General features: G+C 48.4%; 2 protein-coding genes across 12 annotated transcripts in view; one reads left to right on the top strand and one right to left on the bottom strand.

Annotated features, from left to right (window-relative positions):
- Plaat5 (phospholipase A and acyltransferase 5) overlaps nt 1–3368 on the bottom strand; it is a 31048-nt gene extending 27680 nt beyond the window's left edge. For 2 of the 4 annotated variants that reach the window (XR_005503405.2, XM_006230768.5), the window contains exons 1-3: nt 2475–3368; nt 1931–2024; nt 745–853 (exon numbers count right to left, since the gene is read on the bottom strand). Coding sequence is in view for 2 of the 4 variants with exons in the window: in XM_006230768.5 (XP_006230830.1) it covers nt 745–853; nt 1931–2024; nt 2475–2697 (426 nt within the window). In the remaining 2 variants the exon portion in view is untranslated. The remainder of the gene's footprint in view (nt 1–744; nt 854–1930; nt 2025–2474) is intronic. The other 2 variants (XR_010066088.1, NM_001039007.1) reach the window with 2 other exon arrangements.
- A 3727-nt stretch (nt 3369–7095) lies between these two features.
- Lgals12 (galectin 12) lies at nt 7096–18705 on the top strand. 8 transcript variants are annotated; one of them, XM_063286896.1, is made up of 10 exons: nt 7678–8075; nt 8372–8543; nt 11013–11101; nt 11218–11431; nt 12432–12551; nt 13238–13276; nt 14123–14149; nt 14636–14724; nt 16428–16578; nt 17194–18689. In XM_063286896.1, exons 2-10 carry the CDS (start codon nt 8475–8477, stop codon nt 17203–17205), a joined length of 810 nt encoding a protein of 269 aa, XP_063142966.1. In that variant the 5' UTR covers nt 7678–8075; nt 8372–8474; the 3' UTR covers nt 17206–18689. The 8 variants fall into 8 exon arrangements, with proteins under 8 accessions (XP_063142965.1, XP_063142966.1, XP_063142964.1 ...); XM_063286894.1 differs by having other exon boundaries at nt 17175–18689; XM_063286903.1 differs by having other exon boundaries at nt 17097–18689.
- Nucleotides 18706–18920: the final 215 nt, after the last annotated feature.

Genomic DNA, 18920 nt, shown 5'->3' with positions numbered 1-18920 from the left:
GCTGCCTCACCTGTGTTTGTTCTCCCTCACCCCTCTCAGAAATCAGACCATGCTTCACCAGCCCCGTCCCCTGGAGCTGCAGGATATATTTATGGTCCTACCTAGTGCCTGTCACTGTACCCTTTGTTTGGCACAGTGACATGGCCAAGATAGATCATGTGTTATGAAGCTCACACACACACACACACACACACACACACACACACACACACACACCTCCAAAACCTGTGAGAGTTAGAAGCCCCTTTGTTCTCAGGATTTGAAGGGGCAGCACTCTCCCTCCCTCTGAGACCTGTGGTTGTTAAGATACTCTTTCTCTCACTCTCTGATTCTAAGACCTGATGCTCCCCCATGTTGTGAAGCGCTCTCTCTCGCGCTCTCTCTCTCTCTCTCTCTCTCTCTCTCTCTCTCTCTCTCTCTCTCTCTCTCTCTCTCTCTCTCTCTCTCCTAATAAAGATCTTCTGGGGGGGGGGGGGTAAGGTAAGCTCATGTTAGCTCCTTCCCAAGAACCTGCCATTTTTCTCTTTTCCGCTCTAACAATATCAAAACATGTCTAATTGCAGATTTTGAACATCTAGAATGTAAATATGTGCTAAAAGTGCCCCAGGAAAGCTACTTGAGACGCTCATAACCAATGTCTCCTGTCGGTGCAGATATGTATTAGACAAACCTAAAGTGGAGAACAATGCAGTGAGCTGACCGAGAAACGAAAACACTCATCCTATCAGCTCCTAGGATACGCACCTCCGCTGCTTGGTTCTTTAGGTTGCCTTCGATCTCTGAATCTGATGATGGAATCATCTCTGTCCTCTTCTTGCTGGGTATGAGCTCCAAATTAATTTCTGGCTTCTGTCTATAAAGTGATTTTGTAATCACATTATAAACGTCATTCCACGGCTGTTGATCTGAAAGGCTGCATGACCAATCAGATCTATGCTCTTAAGACACCTTTCAGTTTTTGTCATTGAAAGAGATATCCCTCACACACCTGCAAACTTGACTCCAGGAAGACACTCACCTTCATGCAGTACGACTGCCTCGCCCTGGTTTTCTCCAGTTGCTTAAGAGTGAGTGTGTAGGTGAGAGGTGTCACATTCAAAATGGAGTCCCTGGTCTCAAATTCAGACAAAATGAAGCCAGAGGGAGTGCTGGCATGCAGTGCTGGCAAGAGCTACCCTGAGAAATCCCAGGAAGCCATAATTTTACACAAAGTTGCTTCTCAGGGACACACCTGTCCGGCAACAATTCATCGTGGATTGGCATACCCACAGCAATTTCCATTCTCCTGGTTTCAACTCTGAATGTTTCTCTCTTTTCTCCCCCTATTCCTTGGACTGCGCTGTCGATTTCCACGAGGTATGTACCTTTTGCACTGCACTGTGAACTTATTCCCAAATAAATTCTATTATTCATTCTCCCTTCCCCTTCTGGTCAGAGCTTTCTGATTGTTTTCTAGTTTGTACATTATTCTTTTTAAATCTCTATCAGTGAGTGATACACACTGATTCTAAAAGGAGCGAAGGCAGTGCCTAATAGATTATAGTAAAAATGCAAAAAGACTCGAACCTCCTCTCCTTGCCCCAACCTAAGGCCCAGGCACAAGCCTACTAAATTTTTCATTGGTTTGTACTCCTACAAACCCACTCAACTTTCATGAGTCTGGAGAGTAGCCTTATGGGTAAAAACTTCAACAAGATTTGCCAACAAACAGCCATCAGTCCTACCCAGCAGATGCTACTCACCGGCTCTATTGTTGGCAGATTAAAACAGAACCCACCTGAAGGAGGCGGGGGGGGGGGGGGGGGGGGAGGGGGCGGGGGCGGGGCGGGGAGGCGGGGGTGGACAGTGTTCTGCAAAACTAACATCTAAGTCAGAGCTTCAAAAAGGCTTCTGGCACTCAAAGCCTCATTCCTCATAGTAAGAATCTTACCCCTGCCGCAAACTTCGGGCCTGTTCTAATCCGCGGTCTTGCTTGGGTAGCTTCGGCAAGAACTGGACCACCAGCGCTTGAGAACTCGCTGAGTCTAATTCAGGAGGGAAGGGGTGTGATTTAATATACAACTGCCTTCTATGGGGGAAGAAGTGAGACCCATGAAAGACCAACTGGAGCCAAAAGTGGGCTGCCTGTTGATTTAAAATGGTGTTTAAAGCCAGGGGTGGTGGTGAATGCCTCTAATCCCACTAATCTGAAGGCAGAGAGGCAGATGCATTTCTGTGGGTTCCAGGACAACCTGATCTATATATTAGAGTTCGAGGCCAGCCAGAACTATGTATGTATGTATGTGTATATACACACATATACATATATACAGATGTGTGTGTTAAATAAATAAGAATTAGAACTGTTTCAGTTTTGCTTTGCCCTCCATAAAATTTGTATGGGGGCTGTCTAGACACAAGCAACTGCCAAGCCATTTCTGGTGGCCAATCGCTGAGAACCACCCGGAGGAAGAGACCCCACTCCTGGGACAGACCTGAGTGGGGTAAAGTTGACTGACCATTTGTAGGTTGGGTGTCACTTGACTCAGTACTTGCGGTCCTCGAGATCTGCTTGGGGCGTGATGGCCATGGGACCCTGAAAAGGCGGATCCCGTACTCCCCGCTGGCTGCTGGGCTCAGGCCCATCCCGCTGTGGCCAGCCGGGACAAGGCGCCGACAGAGAGGCGCGGACCAGGGTCCGCGGTGCCCCGGGATCATGGGCGCCGGGGCCAGCGGGGCTAGAATAGGAGGTGAGCGAGGCGGGGCTTCGCCTCCAGGGAGCGCGCGTCAAACGGCGGCGAGAGCGCGTGGGGCGGGACACGCGGAATGAGGGCGCGCGGGGAAGCGGGTGGGGTGCCGGCCCGCTGCACCTCTTCAGTAAGCGTATGCGTGGACACTGGCGCGAAGGAAGGCGCGCCAGCAACTCAGCAGAAAGGCAGGCGGTCCACGCAGGAGTTAGGTCATTCATGAGTCACACAGAGACCCGGTTTCAAAGTCTGGGAGGAGCACCGGAGGCCGCCGGAGGAGTCCAGAGTTACACAGAGGGCTTTGAGACTGGATTATAAAGGCTGGGGAACACACTTCCGTTTCCCAGCACAGTAGAATCTAGGCAAGCCTGCGCTAGCAGGAGACACAAAAGCTAAATATGGGAGCTGGAGTGATGGCGAGGGTTAGGAGCACCAGTTGCTCTCGCAGAAAACCCGGATTAAGCTTCCAGCGCTCACCTGGCAACGCACAAAGGTTCCAGAGAATCTGACGCCCTCTTCTGGCGTCTACCTCCACTAGAAGTAGGCATGTACATAGTTCACAGACATAGGTGCACAACACATATACACATCAAATAAAGCTTTTTTGAAATTAAAGTAAAATAAATATATAATGTAATAAACAGAGATGAACCCTCGGAACACACCCAGTACATAAGCTCCACCTGCATCCCCTGCCTTCCATCCCTCTTCGCCTTCACCCTGCGTTCTGAGGCGGCTAAGGTATCCTTTTGTCCTTTGCTTAGATTTTTACCATGGGACCTCGCTTTGCTGAACAGGCAGGCCTTGAACTCCTTGGCCTCAAACGATCTTCTTTTTCGGCCTCAGGACTTCATGCATACAGTGAGTGACTCTGCCAACCCAGATTTGCCCTCTACAAAGTCATGTGATATTTTCATCCATGTGTTTAACGTGCTTTGGTCAAATTCACTATTCAAGTCTCCTTCCCTCGAGAGCACCTCATGTCACTTTCTCTCCACATCCTTCACAGTGCCCCTTGGACATTCATGGCCTGACTCTTATTATTCCTAAAGTCCACGCATGAGAACGTGCAGGCTGCCTGTCTTTCTGGGTCTGGCTTAATTTCTTTAACTTGATCCCTCGTTCCTTCCATGGTCCTGCAAACAATGAAAAGTCATTCTTTGTGGTTGAATAAAATATTTTCTTTATCCATTGAATTCCTCTTGCCTCTTAAGTTGTTTTTTCCAAACCCTTTTGCATACCTAATACCTTGTCTGGTTTTCATGCTTGAAGCTTTATTTTTAAAATGGTGTCTGGCCTGGATATCTGTGTCCTTTCAAAATTCATACAGTGAAACTCTAACCCTGAGTAGGTGAAAGACTTTGAGAACTTTGACCCCAAAGGCAATCTCCTTATGAATGGGACCTGTGTTTTTATTTTTAAAAAGCCCCTACAGAGCTAGAAGTCCCCTTCACCATGGCATTGCCCTCTATGACCCTGAAAACAGCTGTCATCAGACCCTGAATCTGTTGGCACAAGTCCTGAACATCTCAGCCTGGAGAACTTTGAGACATTTTTATTATCTACGAGGGTCTTTGTTAGAGAATGCTATAATGGCTTGAATGAATGTTCCATAGGGTCAGATATTTGACCACTTTAGTCCCTGGTTCATGGTTCTCCTTGGGGAATACGATGGCTGATCTCCGTTGCTGACTTGACTACATCTGAAATCAGCTAAAACACAGGCAGCTGGCTCACCTGTGAGGGATTTTTTTTTTTTTGAGGTTCCACCTTAACTCTGGAACAGACTTTCTGGTAACACACACACACACACACACACACACACACACACACACACACAAAACATGGAAGGAAGCTTCTGCTTTTTGCCTACTTGCCCTTACTCTTGCTGGCAAGTTCATCTATCCTGCTATTGCAGTATTCCTTCCATAATATTAGAACCTGATTCTTCAAGATTCATGACTAAAGACCGGCAGCTCTTCAGAGCTCCTTCCAGACTCCAGCACCAGGTCAGGACTGCAGAAATATCTACTCTGGAGGACTAACTGACTACTGGAGACTTGGCCTTTCCATCATGAGACAGCCATTGTAGGACAACCCATGGCGTTTATTCATCCATTCCATCAGTTCTGTTCCTTTAGAGTACCCTGACTAGTGTAGGGAGGTTTAGGGAGTGTGTGGACTTGCTGATGGTGATGGGCTTTGAGAGAGAAAATCCTTGCACCACTTCCAATATGCGCCCTGCTTTGAGGGCATGGTTGGGGTACAAGCTCTCAGTGTCCAGCTCCTGCCTCCACACTTGCTCCTGGCTTCTAGGCTCTCTCAGCATCATGAACCCTCATTCCTCTAGAACACAAGGCCAAATAAGATGCAACTTCTATGAGCTGCCGTGGTGTTTTGGTCACGGCAACAGAAGAAAAGCAACTAATACACTTAGCAAAGACACTGAGACAAACGCCACTGTCATTTTCTTCCAGCATTTTTCTAGGACATGCTCATATGTAGGAGACAAGGAGGTTCTAGGTAAATACTAGGGGACCTTTAATGTTAGACACACAGGATTGTTTCTTCAAAGGAAGAGATTTATAACCTGTTATCCACCGTGATTGATAGCCTGGTGACATTTGCGAGGTGTGGCTGAGACCATATCAGATCCTCTCTCCAGACTCTTATCTAATGAGCTTGTTTTTCTCAATCAAGCTCTAGAAAGCAGCAAGGTATCACATGTACCTTACAAAGACTTTCAATGTGGTCCCATCCGATCTTTATTTGGCTTACGTTGTATTTTATTGTGCATACAGGATTGAGTTAATTATCACTAGGGACGTTTTTACCAAATTGTGCTTAAATTTGCCTAAAAATAAACTACTCAGAGTCAGACTCACAAAGTTTGAACCAACACCAGCTACTTAGTAGTATTGAACCAAATTGCCTTCTTGCTTCCTAAGGATCGTTACTCCACTGTCTGTGGTGGTTACCAAGACCCATACACACCCTAATATTATGGTAGAGACTGTAAACTGTGTGCTCAGACCGTGATTTATTGAGCCAGTGATAAAAATAATGGGCGGATAGATTTGATTGTATGCTTTTCTGCCCTTGATTGAAGCAATGGGAAAGGAACCTGAATTGTGTCTTGGTATGTTCATACATGAGGGTTCATTGTGTCTTGGTACACTCATACATGAGGGTCCATTGTGTCTTGGTACATTCATACATGAGGGTCCATTGTGTCTTGGTATGTTCATACATGAGCTTACATTGTGTCTTGGTACACTCATACATGAGGGTCCATTGTGTCTTGGTATGTTCATACATGAGGATCCATGAGATTTAATACCCAGGGGTGCATAAAATGTTCAGCTTTCATTTAAAAACCTGGGACCTCTTCTAACTGACAGTATCAATTTCATTTCTACCAACAATATGTTAGAGATCTTATTGATTTGTGTTTTCATGGATGGTTAATACTTTCACAGTTTATTTTTCCAGATAAAAGACTGTAAAATATTTTTGTTAAGGTATTTTGCTATGGGACTGGAGAGGTGGCTCAGCTATTAATAGAAGGGGCCCAGACTTGACTCCCAGCATCCACACTGGGCAGCTCACAACTGGCAATATACCAGTTCCAGGGAATCCGATGCCCTCCTCCTCCGGCCTTTGTGGGTATCTGCACTCAAGTGGAATACACAGCATGCACTGCACATAAATAAAAATGATAATAAATGAATACCACAAGAACAGTGGGATGGAATGCAGTTGGTAACATTCCTGTTCATCATGAAAACCCAACATAAGACGTGGACGGCTTTGTTCATCACTGTAAAGGAAAAGGACGTAATGAGAGAAATTACTATTCATAGTGAGAAAAATGAAACTGGACCACCCAACTCGCACATACCTACAAATAATTCCCGCTAAGCTAAATGGTGGGGGGCCAGCTGCCGAGTCCTGTCCGTTTGTCCTGACTAGTTTTTCTCCTAATGTTCACACCCTCTAATTATTCCATCAGGTTTCCAGATGTGGTAATCTGACTTCCAGGTGAAGAAGGGTCCCTTTCTTGTTCTGGGGAATGGACTCATTGGGGTGTTTCCGATCATCCAAGACCTTCCCAGCAGACATAACTATACGAGAACTATATGAGAGGAGGCTGTCTGCCAACCCAGAACAGAGGCCCCAGGACAAACCAGACAGCACTTTGATCTTGAACTTCCAGAACAGAAACAAGTTACACCCCCACCCAGTCTGTTGTTTTTTGTTGTGGCAACCCAAGTGAATGAGTACATCCTCCTCCCTCCTGATTTCCTAGTAGGGCTGAGTGTGGAGTGGGGGAAGGGCACCGCTGACCTTGGGGACCCATCTACTACATTATTATATCCTGGCTCGACTGGTCTCTCCACCTGCCATTTCTCCTCCCCACTGTGGGTAATATTTGTCCTTCTGGACACACCCAGGTTTGGGTTTCCCAGCGATACCTTCAGCTCCCTTGCTCCACCCACCCAGCAGCAGCTGAACAAACTCCTTGGCTTGGCACCCAAAGTGCTTTTAGTTATGACCCAAGTCAGGGTTTCTCAAACATATATGCTCAGTGGAACTGCCTGCAAGGCCACTTCCTGGACTTCACTCCCAAAGAGTTTTCTTCATTAGGCCCCGGAGTGGAGACCCCACAAGTCACCTTTCTGGCAAACTTCTAGGTGGGGAGATCAGGTGAGGTAACCCTGCAACATCCCTCAGTCAGAGCCCTCACGGGTGCTCTTGTCCCAGGAAAGACAGTACCAACACCCTGTGTAGTTAACATTCCTGGTCCTGCCAGGAGCTCCCTGCTGCCAAGTCTGACCCCATGTTAGAACAGGAAGCCTCCCAACTTAGGCTAAAGTTGAGAAGTTACGCTGTTTTGAAAGGGGAACTTTATACTAGAATCTGGGCCAGGCCATACAGGCCCATGCTCAAACACAAGGCCCTGCTGTGGTCTCCCTCTTGACACCCAGGTGAACAAAGGGAGGCTCAGGGAGAATGGTTTGTGGAAGGACAGAACACATCAGAGCAGAAGCTGAGTTCCCTCTAGCCCATGCTGCTTCCTCTGAGTCCAAGGGAACCCTCCTCTCCCTGACCTTTACTCACTCCACTTTCTTGTGACCCCAGCTGGTCCCTGACATCTGCAGCTAATGTTGAAATGGTCTCAAGGGACTGTGCAACTTAGGGGTAAAGGGAAGTGAGGGGAAAGAGACCAGGGAATGAAGGCAGGAGGAGCCAGGAACCTGGGGGCGGGGCCTCTCAAGGAACCTGCACACGTGTACCACCACCAGCAGCAGCACCACCTTCTCTTCCTGCTATTGGCTGAAGGCCCAGGTGAGCCCCCAGGAAACTAAAGCCCTTGCTGAAATGAGCCGGCCCCAGGCTTGCCTTTGAAATGGCTAAATGCTTCTGACACAGATGGGCTAGTTAACAGGTCCGGGAGTGAGTGCCAGCTACCGGTCCCTGAACGCAGGAGTTTCTGCTAGCAAACCCAGTCCAGCAAAGCTGCTGCTGTGAACGACCAGAGCGGGGTTAGTGAGGGTCCTAGAGGTGGCCAGTGCCCTTCCCAGGTCAGCTCCTAGAAGCATTAGGACTCCATAGGGAGCAAGTAAGACTAACAGTTTGGACAGCTGTTGCAGAAGCTGAAGACCCTGGCTGGGAAACGTGAGTCAATTCAGTGGGGAATCGCGCGGCTGGAATCAGGATCAGGCCCAGTTGGAGTTGCTCTTCCCCATGTCAACTGACGAACACCTGGACCCGATCCCTGACAGCTTCATCCTGCAGCCGCCAGTCTTCCACCCTGTGAGTAAGGTTAACAAAAACAAACAAACAAACAAACAAACAAACACGACTAATCAGCTAAATCCCAACTTGCAAGTGATTGGTCAGGTTTCCAGGGTCCTTGCCTATTCAATTCACCTCTTCTGGGATGGGTGGCTAGAAGAATGGAGATTGCAGTGAGGGACACTAATGACTAAGGGCAGCCCCTTCTCTGAGCCTGAGGGAAGGGCCTGGGGGGAGGGGAGCCCTCCCAGTCAGGGATTGTGTGGATCTCCCCCCACCCCACTCCCCAACCCCCGTTTAGTGCCCAGGAGACTTTCTGAAGCCTCACCATGCTCTGCAGAAAGCCAAACTCCCAGCAGGCACTACTACTAACGAGCACTAATTATTACTTTCCCCTGCTTGGCCCTCTCCTCCTTAGAGGTTTCCATCAGCTCAATTAATTAACACATTCTGTCAAGAGCCTGGGAACTGGAAGGCTGCCTGCCAAGCTGCCAGGACCTATAGAGATCCTGGCCTCTGGCACCTCCTCCCATGACTGAGTAATGGGGCTGAAGCACCTGAAACCTAGGTCCCCCACAGCCTGTTTCTTCACAAACTAAGAACTGTCACCGGAAGGGCTCCTTAGAGTGATCTGGGCTCTCTGATTGCCAAGCAACATGTAAAGGCTGACCTGTGACACTGCCCCAGGTTCACCTGCCAGCTTATAGGCCTGCCCTCTGTGGAGCTCCCACTGTGCCCAGGTGGGTGCTGAGCTTGCTGAAGGGAAAGACATGGCTCCAGTTTTCTTATACAGTGATCAGAATGGAAAAACAGCCGGGCAGATCCTCTATACTGGGGCCATGGACCGAGCAAGCATTGTGAGCTAAGGCTCTGAGAACTCAGAAGAGGGAAAGCAAAAAGGTGTCAAGATGGGGAACAGGAAAAAGTGGAAGGGAGCAGCAGACCCAGCAAAAGTAGAGTTGAAAGTGTATGCATACTTTAGGAAGGCCAGATAACCTCTGTGTGAGGAAAGATGGGCTCCAGGAGATGACCCTGTTAGGTATCTAGTCACTGTTAGGTATCTCCCAAGAGAGTCCACATCAGGGTCAACCCACTCCCAACTTCTCCATTCTTTTCCTCTTAGCTCCTAAACCCTGGACATTCACCAGTCCTCAGCAGCTTCCTTCCCAGGTGACATCCAGTGGGGTGACAAATCTCAGTTGGGACACAGCGACCTGTTGTACCTCAGCTCTGACAGGGCAGTGTAGCTGAATTAGGATTTCCTGGGCCATATGGTTTAGGCTTGTCTGCCCAAGAAAGGAGAGCTTTGGGGAGAACTGTGATGGGTCATTGGAGTAAGAACTTGATGGGATGTAGAATTGCCATGGAAACCAGCCTCAGTCAAGTCTGTGAGGTATTATCTAGATCCCATTAATCAAGGTAATGAGAGTCACTCTAAATGTGGGGTGGCACCACTCCAGGAGCTGAATCAGGATAAGCGCCAGCTTCCACTGCAGCCTGCTTCCTGACTGTGGATACAATGTGACCAGCTGCTTCAAGCTCCTGTCGCCATGCCTTCTGCCTTGATGCCCAGGAACCATGAGGCAAAACAAACCCTTCCTTCCCTCAGTTGCTTTTGTCTAGTGTCTTGTTACAGCAGTAAGAAATGTAACTAATCCAGGAATATTGGAAAGAAAACTGGTCCTTCCCTACAAGGACATTTTCTCTTGAGGGTGTATTAGTTATTTTTTCTTATTGCTGTGAAAAGAAAAATTACTCAGCAAAAGCAACTTAAGGCAAGGAACGGTTATTTTGGCTCACAGCCATAGGAAATCCCTCCACCATGGCTCCACCATGGCTCCACCATGGCTCCACCATGGCAGGGAAGATGGTAGCAGGAGACCACTCTCACAGCTCCACGATCAAGAATCAAAGGCCTGGGGTTGGGGATTTAGCTCAGTGGTAGAACGCTTGCCTAGCAATCGCAAGGCCCTGGGTTCGGTCCCCAGCTCCGAAAAAAAGAAAAAAAAAAAAAAAAGAATCAAAGGCCTGACATGTGATGGCACACACTCTTAATCGCAACCCAGAAGCAGACAGAGACAGACAAAGGCAGGCAGCTCTCTGAGTTCGAGGCCAGCCTCCTCTACAGATTGAATTCTGAGATAGCTTTGGCTACACAGAGACACCCTGTCTCTGCTGGGGTAAGAAGGGGACATGAATCATCTTTTTATTCAGTCTGGAATCCAGCCTATAAAAAGGTACTGTCTGCTCACATTTAGGATGGGGTGTTGCAACTTCAACTAACCTTCTCTAGAAAAGCCTTCACAGATGTTCCCCAAGGTGCATTCCCATGATATTTGCAAATTTCACCAAGCTAATAGTCAAGATCAACTTCACAGTGGGGAAGATGTTTTCCTGGTCTTTCCTCTCTATCCACAGCCACCCCTACCCATAGGAGTCCTTGTTTCCACATCTGGTTGGCATAACTGATTTCTCTCCCTTGTTCAGGTGATTCCTTATGTCACAACAATTTTCGGTGGCCTGTATGCAGGCAAGATGATCATGCTGCAGGGTGTGGTCCCTCGCCATGCACGGAGGTAAGGGGAACTGGCTAGGACTCTCAGTAGAGCCCAAAATTAGGGACATCGATCTGGAGTTCCTCTCTACCTTAGGATTTCTGTGGGCACTCAGAACCTCACAACACCCCTACCAGGTTTCAGGTGGACTTCCAGTGTGGGTGCTGCCTGCATCCTCGGCCAGATGTTGCCTTCCACTTCAGCCCTCGCTTCTACACTGTCAAGCCCCATGTCATCTGCAACACCCTCCAAGGTGGACTCTGGCAGAAAGAGGTCCGGTGGCCAGGAATCGCCCTGCAGAAAGGGGCTAGCTTCCTCATCCTCTTTCTCTTTGACAATGAAGAGGTGAAGGTGAGTGGAAAGGTTGCGCATCAAGCAGTCTGGTGCTGGCACCCCACATGACTCCTTCTCTTGTCCAATTTTCCATTGCACTGTGATAAACTGCCTATGGAGAGGGGAGTAAGACTCTCTGGGCCTGTATAGCAATAAGAAAGTGCAAAAGTCCTTTGATCTAGTAGGGAGAGGGATCCAGTATGCGAGGTCAGAGCAAGCATTTAGAAGACCCATGCTGGGTGGCAGGCAGTATGCTAAACCCTTTTTGTGAATGTGACCATTAAATCCTCCACATGAGGTCTGAGGTGGATATTGTCACAATCCCCTTACAGCTGGGGCAGCAGGGGACAGGGAGAGAGAACTTAATATCCAGGCTTTGACCTCCAATATGATCCTAACAGAAAGATAATAATGAGATATTCAGTTGGCTCCACTGGACAAAGCAGCTGGTGGAAGGAAGCCCTAATGGACAAAAATTATCCCCAACTTCCTGAGCCTTGGTTTCCTTGGTATAGATAGGAGGAGGGGAAGGATGCTGCTTCTGCTGCTGCTGCTGCTGCTGCTGCTGCTGCTGCTGCTGCTGGTGATGATGATGGTGGTGGAGGTGGTGATGGTGGTGGTGGTGATGATGATGGTGGTGGTGGTGATGATGATGGTGGTGGTGGTTGGTGGGGGGGTGATGGTGGTGATGATGGTAGTGGTGGTGATGGTAGTAATGATGCTGTCAGTGGTAGTTGCAATGGCAATACAATGGCAACAACTCAGACTGGCTAAGATAGGGAGAGTTTCATCATAGGGAAAGAGAACATGGACAGTGCTCTGGTCCCAGGATCATCTCTGCCACCTGTCAGCTCCACGGCGTTGGACAGATTACATGAGTTTATCTGTACAGTGCACCTGCCTTGCAAAGTCTAGAAAAGAATAAGCAAGGCCTTGGGAGGCTGGCCTGCTGGTGCCCGGGATGGCTTGTGCATACAGTCCGTGCCCTTGCTCCTCAGCATGCTGTTTGCTTCCCCAGGTGAGTGTGAACGGACAGCACTTTCTTCACTACCGCTATCGGCTCCCACTGTCACGGGTGGATACTCTTGATATATCTGGCGACATCTTGGTAAAGGCTGTTGGATTCCTGAACATCAGTGTAAGTTCTCTTGGAGCCAAGGCTGGGTTAGTAGTGGCCTCTGACATCCCCTGATCTGGACAGGTCTGGGGCTCACTCACTCACCCCAGATTGGGTGATAGAGGATGCCTATATGCCTGGGATGACCAAGAGAGAGAAGTGCAAAGATGTGTCAGAAATGAGTGGGGTCAGGAAGAAGACAAGGTGACCACAGTTAGGAAGCCCAGAAGCCGTGGACAGGAACCTTTCCTGGTGGTGGAGTCTGCTTGGCACTGAGGAGCAAAGGACTTAGCACGTAGTTTGGTAGATGAATCATAGCTACCTAATTAACTTATTTAAAATACAGCTAAATATGGGACTCAGTGGTAGCACACTGCCCTGGCAAACTCCTGGCTTGACTCAGTAAACCTGAGGTGGGGCCTACAGCAGGGATGTTCAACACACCAGCTTTAAAAAGTTGTGTGGGAAGCAGTCAGGGGCTTACAGCGGTCCCAAAGGCTGGCAGCTCGTTCTCTCTCTTTCTCTCCTTCTATGTTATATGTATGAGTGGTTTTGCCCGTGTGTGCACTGTGTGCTATCTGGTGCTCATGGAAGCCAGAAGGCATCCAGCTCACTGAAACTGTGGGTGCTGAGAACCAAACCTGGGTGGTTTAGAGGAACAACCACTGAAACATCTCTCCAGCTCTTTTTTCTTTCTTTCTTAACAGCCATTCGTGGAGGGTAGCAGAGAGTATCCAGTTGGATATGTGAGTTTCTTTCTTTGATTTTTTTTTCTTTTTTTCGGAGCTGGGGACTGAACCCAGGGCCTTGCGCTTCCTAGGCAAGCGCTCTACCACTGAGCTAAATCCCCAACCCCCTTTCTTTGATTTTTTAATTTAATTTTATTTATTTGTTGTGTGTGAATGCACAGTGTGTGTCTGTGCGTACACAGTGGGGGAGCATGTCTGTGTGGGGGATCAGAGGACAGTCTGCAGGAGTTTCCTTCCACTAAGTGAGTCAGGGACAGAACTTAGTCATCAAAGTTGATGGCTCCTCAGCCCAGATGTCTCAATCTCTTGGGAGCGAGGCTGGGCAATCTTGCTTAGAAGCCAGCTGGCCCCTCCTCCCTGCATATGACTGTACAAGGCTCAGCCGACCCCTCCTCCCTGCTGCAGTTGCCAGGATGGGGAGGCTGGATTTGCCTCTCCCCTCCTATCTCCAAGGCAAGCTTGGGAAGATAGGTGGAGGTAACTGACTCCCTGGAAGGGCCCATGATTCCCATCCGGAGATAATTTCTGCTGAGTTTTAGGTCCTCAGATCAGTCCTACAAGATGGTTATGGTTGATGCCACAGGACAAAAAAGGAAGATGAGACCCACGATCTTGCTGGGGGTGAAGAATGACAGCTCCACTGTCCTTCCAGCTCCTCCCAACTACTCAGAGATGGGGGATATCTCAGGACTCAAAGGATCCCCCACTGGGAGCCCAATCACTCACCTACTGCTGGGAGAGGCACAAACTCCTTGTGTCTCCCAGATGCAAGCCAAGTAGGAAGACCTTCTCTTTGCCCAAGCAAATACCAACAGCCTCCCCCTGCCTCTTTCTTTCCTTCAGCCCCTCCTGCTGTATAGCCCCAGGCTGGTAAGTGACCCTTGCTCCTGAAGGTGTAGTTCCACCTCGATTCCTCTGTGGAAAACTGCAGCAATGGGAGGGCAAAGCAGCCCCTGGCTGAATTACCATTCCATCTCATCCTCTTCACCTGCTCTGCAAATGGGTATTTAATACATTCCATGACTGACCCAGTACCAAGCATCAGGCCAGGAAAACCATCCAGCCCCAGACCTCCAGCTGCTCATCGGTGGCAGAATGACAAACCACTGTATACCTGCTACATACAGTTCAGAGCACACTCTGGAACAAGGACCTGTGCACAGCCCAGAGAGCCTGAAGAAGCTCTCAGCAGGCTTACAGTGGGTGCTTAACACATGGGCAGGGCCAAGTCTCCTGGCTTCAAGCCTACAGAGAAACTCACCTACTCTGGGTCCCTGGGTCCCTGGGGGGTATCCTGCTTGTGAGGGACCCTGACACCACAATGGTCACCATCCCTTCCTCTCCCATTTCTATCAGGAGGTGCCCTGCTCTCGAGCTCTTCCTCGGGGTCTCTGGCCTGGGCAAGTCATTGTAGTTCGAGGACTGGTCTTGAAAGAGCCAAAAGAGTAAGTATTTAGTTTGAGAGGGTGGGGGGCAACACTGCCATTTAGCCCCCTCTTGCAGCAGAGCAAAGAGAAGTAAGTTAGTTAACCCAGGTTTCAGAGCTTATGAATAGGGTTGGGGTTGGGCACAGCAGCCCCAGTTGTGGGCGCTGCTTCCCTGTCAGGTAAACTAGCTTCACATCACAAGTCCTAGAAAAGAGCCTTTACAGCTGAGAGGTGAAATGGCTCCCTAGGCTATCACAATGCTAGGTTCAGTAAATAGTCAAGCTGCCTAGAAACAAAATGCTTGGGTGCCAGAATCTGGCTTCTCCTCCAGTGCTCACTCAAACCAAGACCTGCAGCTTAAATTTGTTTAGACCAGATGTTCCAGTGTTCCCTCATGTCACTCTGACCCCATCCAACAGAGCCCTACACTTGATGAGAAGTTCTCTCTAAATGTCCATCAAAACTCTGGGGCTGAAGAGGTGGGCCAGCATTTAAAAGTGCTCCTAATACGAATGCTAGGGGGCTGGAGTTCAGATCCTAGCAGCCAGGTAACAGGCCAGGCGTTTGCGTACGCTCATAGGACTCAGCAGCCCTGGACACAGAGGCAGGAGGAGCTGGGGCTTGCTGGCCTCTGGCCTCACTGAGAAGCTCCAGCTCCAAGCTCAGGGAGTTTCAAAGAAATAGCAGAAATAGAGGAGGACAGCTGACTACAGGGCACGCTCCTCTAGTCCCTGGTGCACATGTCTCTCTCTCTCACACACACATGCTTACACTCACAAACACACACACACACATTTACATCCACACAAAAACACACTCATACACATTCACACACAAACACAAATACACACACACTGGTACACACATGCTCTCACAAATGCACACACACATACTTGCACTTGCACACACTCACTTTCATGTGCACACACATTCACAGACACACAAACACACACTCATATTCACACACCCATACCTTCACATATACTCAAACACAAATACGCACACACACTAACACACATGCACACACATTTATATACATGCACAAACACACACTCACACAAGTACACAAGCATACACACATGCTCACACATACACACAGGTAATTAAAAAGACATAGATGCTGTGTTCTGTACTAATACCGTCTAAGCAGAGTATCGTTTCTATATTTATTTACTGTTTTACACACACACACACACACACACACACACACACACACTTTACCTATTCTTTCATTTCATTCTAACAGCCCTGTGAGATGAGAACAGTGCTCTTCCTCCCTAATTTGCAGTTGAGGAAGCACACAGGGATTCAGTGACTTGCCCGAGGCCATGGGACTAGAAAGCGACAGAGCATAAGCCCCTGCAGCCTGACCCTGACCACCAGCTCTTTGCAAAGCCACAGTCTGACACATAACAATAAATGTTAATTGCTGTTACAGTCACAGCATCCCCATTTTCAGGGGAATAAACTGAGGCTTGGGATAGGCAATTATTCTACCTGCATAGTCTTCCAGTCAGGGATTCAAGTATGATTCTCGTGTGCTGTCTATACCTCTGTACTGTTCTATGTCCAAGTGTTCTGCCCAGAGCCTGCCAAACAAACTTAACTCTTAGAAGCTATCCAGTCTCCCAGTGTCTCTCCTGCCTCAACCCTTCCTCTTCAGAGATACCATGGCCTGAAGGTGACAGAGCCTGATCCACTTCTCTGCCTGCTTCCTATAGTTTCACCCTGAGCCTGAGGGATGGGGCCACCCATGTTCCTGTGACACTCAGGGCTTCCTTCACAGACAGAACACTGGCCTGGGTCTCCTCCTGGGGACGAAAGAAGCTGATCTCAGCCCCCTTCCTCTTTTATCCCCAGCGATTCTTCGAGGTAGGTCTGAGCCAAGTAGTCGCAACTCTCCTTGAGCCCATTTCATAACAATCGGGAGACTATGGGCTAGATCCTGGGAACAGTGAGCAGGCCAATAGCCCAGGGCTAGGAAGCCAGAGCCAGCTCTGCAGAGAGAATGTTCAGATATTAGCCTTCAGCCCTCTAGGCTAACGCCAGAGATCCTGTACCCAGAAATACAGGCATAATGAATGCAGATGAGGCATTGTCTTTAAATGCTCCCCTAAACTTCTAAAGACCAGGAGTGATGTCACCAGCACTATCTACATCGATAATCTAGCCCTTGGAAAGCAGAGGCAGAAGGAGCAGGAGTTCAAGGCCAGTCTCAGCTGTATAGGAACCTTGAGGCCAGCCTGAGCTACATGAGATCCAGTCTCAAGCTCTCTCTATGGCTCCAGTATGTAGCTGTGGTTGAGAATATTTCCCAGTGGAAAGCATGTTGCAGATGGTGAACTTTAACTCCTAGACCCGTCTATTTCTTATAATTGTGTCCCCTTCAGTGAAGGAGGAACCCAGTGGTAGTACACCAGGAAAAGTCTGTCGGGAAGCCCACCACCCAGTCAAGCTATTCTTACCAGGTTCTGCTTTTGTGCCAAGAGGGAGGGCTGAAGCTGGCACTCAATGGGCATGGGCTGGGGGCCACCAGCCTGGATCAGAAAGCCCTGGAGCAGCTGCGGGACCTCAGGATCAGTGGAAGTGTCCATCTCTACTGTGTCCACTGCTAAGGGCTCTGAGCACCTCAGCCAGAGAAGGGGAAAGACAGCTGCGACCAGGGCTCCACAGTTACAGCCCCACCCTGCCTTTCTCACTGGAGAACTTGCCCTGGCATCACTGTTTCAGGCCTAGTTCACATCTGGGTCACGGGCCTGAATCTAAAAGGACACACACACACACACACACACACACACACACACACACACACACTTATTGCATTTTAATCTACCAATTCTGAAAATAAGGGCCCAGGTCAATGTGTCTCTGCACCCGTCTTCCACATTCAAATTCTGTCTTGGTCTTCATTCCAACACTCTGTGGTGACATGGAGCTGAAACTCTATCTGGGCCCAGCCACTGAGAAGGCAAATAGAATGTGAATAAGATGTGCCCCAAATCTGTGATCAACACACACCATCACACCCACCTTTTCGTCTGCACTCATGTTATCTACAGTCACTCAACTAGATTGTGGAGCCTTTGCCCAAAGTGAACAAATATCACAGCTGCTTTCATGGTTTTGGTCAAAGGGAACCAGCCACATCCCAGAAAAACACACTGATAATGAGGCCACATTCTGGTCACCTAACAATAATCTTGCATAAGATTATGATATAGTCTGGGCGGGCCAGAGATTATCCAATCTATGTTTCTGTAACATGCCCTGTAATGTTCACACAATGGCAATGGTTGAATAATGCATTTCTCAGAATTTGTCCTTGACAGGAAGTGATACGTGACTATATCTAGGTAGACCAGTAAGAAGGACGCTGTAGAGTGTTCGATTTGGACTATTCCTGGAAACAAAACCTGGGCTCACCTTCGAATGGACTTAAGACTCTGGCTCTTGGGAATGCTTCTGCAATCCCATCCACATGCCCAGAGCTGTGCCAGGTCACTGGTAGAAGGATTTGCTATGTTAGAATGTTATGTTCTATGCAAAGAGCCATTTTTCTTCCCCTGTCCATTTACTAAGATTAATCATGTGCCTTTCATGAAGGGAAAAAAAAAACCTCAAATATCCAAGAGGAAAGCTTTTACTGCAAATATATGTCTCTATTGTAATCTAGGGAAGCTAGAATTCAGAAAAAAAAGATGGCTGAGAGGCATCCCCTAGATAGCAAGGCCCAGAGTTCTGGGGAGGATCTGTGTCAAAGAGGAGGTGGCAGGTCGGTGTGCTGAGGTGGAGAGTGTGAAGCTTGCACACCTCGGCACTCACTGACATAGTCACATCTGCTCATTTAACCTTCTAATGAAATCAACTGTTCTGAGAGAATGCTAATATACTGCCTTAAAGTTTGGGGAGTAAAATGTATTTGCTGTTGATGAATCTTAATAAAAATGCATTATGTATTATTTTGCATTATGTTCATAAATTAAGTTGGCTTGTCATTTTACTTACTCATATTATGTTAGTTGCTTTTCTGTTGCTGTGATAAACACTGTGACCAAGACAGCTTAGAGAAGGCAGGGTTTATCTAGGTTTATAATTCTAGAGGCAAGTCTCACCGCAAGGAAATAGAAGGCAAGACGAGAGAGAGAGAGCTCACATCTTGAACTGTGCAAGGGAAAGCAGGGAGAGCAAACCAAATGGCAGGAGCCTTTATAATC

The sequence above is a fragment of the Rattus norvegicus genome, chromosome 1 (assembly GCF_036323735.1).
Source record: "Rattus norvegicus strain BN/NHsdMcwi chromosome 1, GRCr8, whole genome shotgun sequence".
Lineage (NCBI taxonomy): Eukaryota > Metazoa > Chordata > Mammalia > Rodentia > Muridae > Rattus > Rattus norvegicus.
This window is presented reverse-complemented; position numbering and strand designations above follow the sequence as displayed.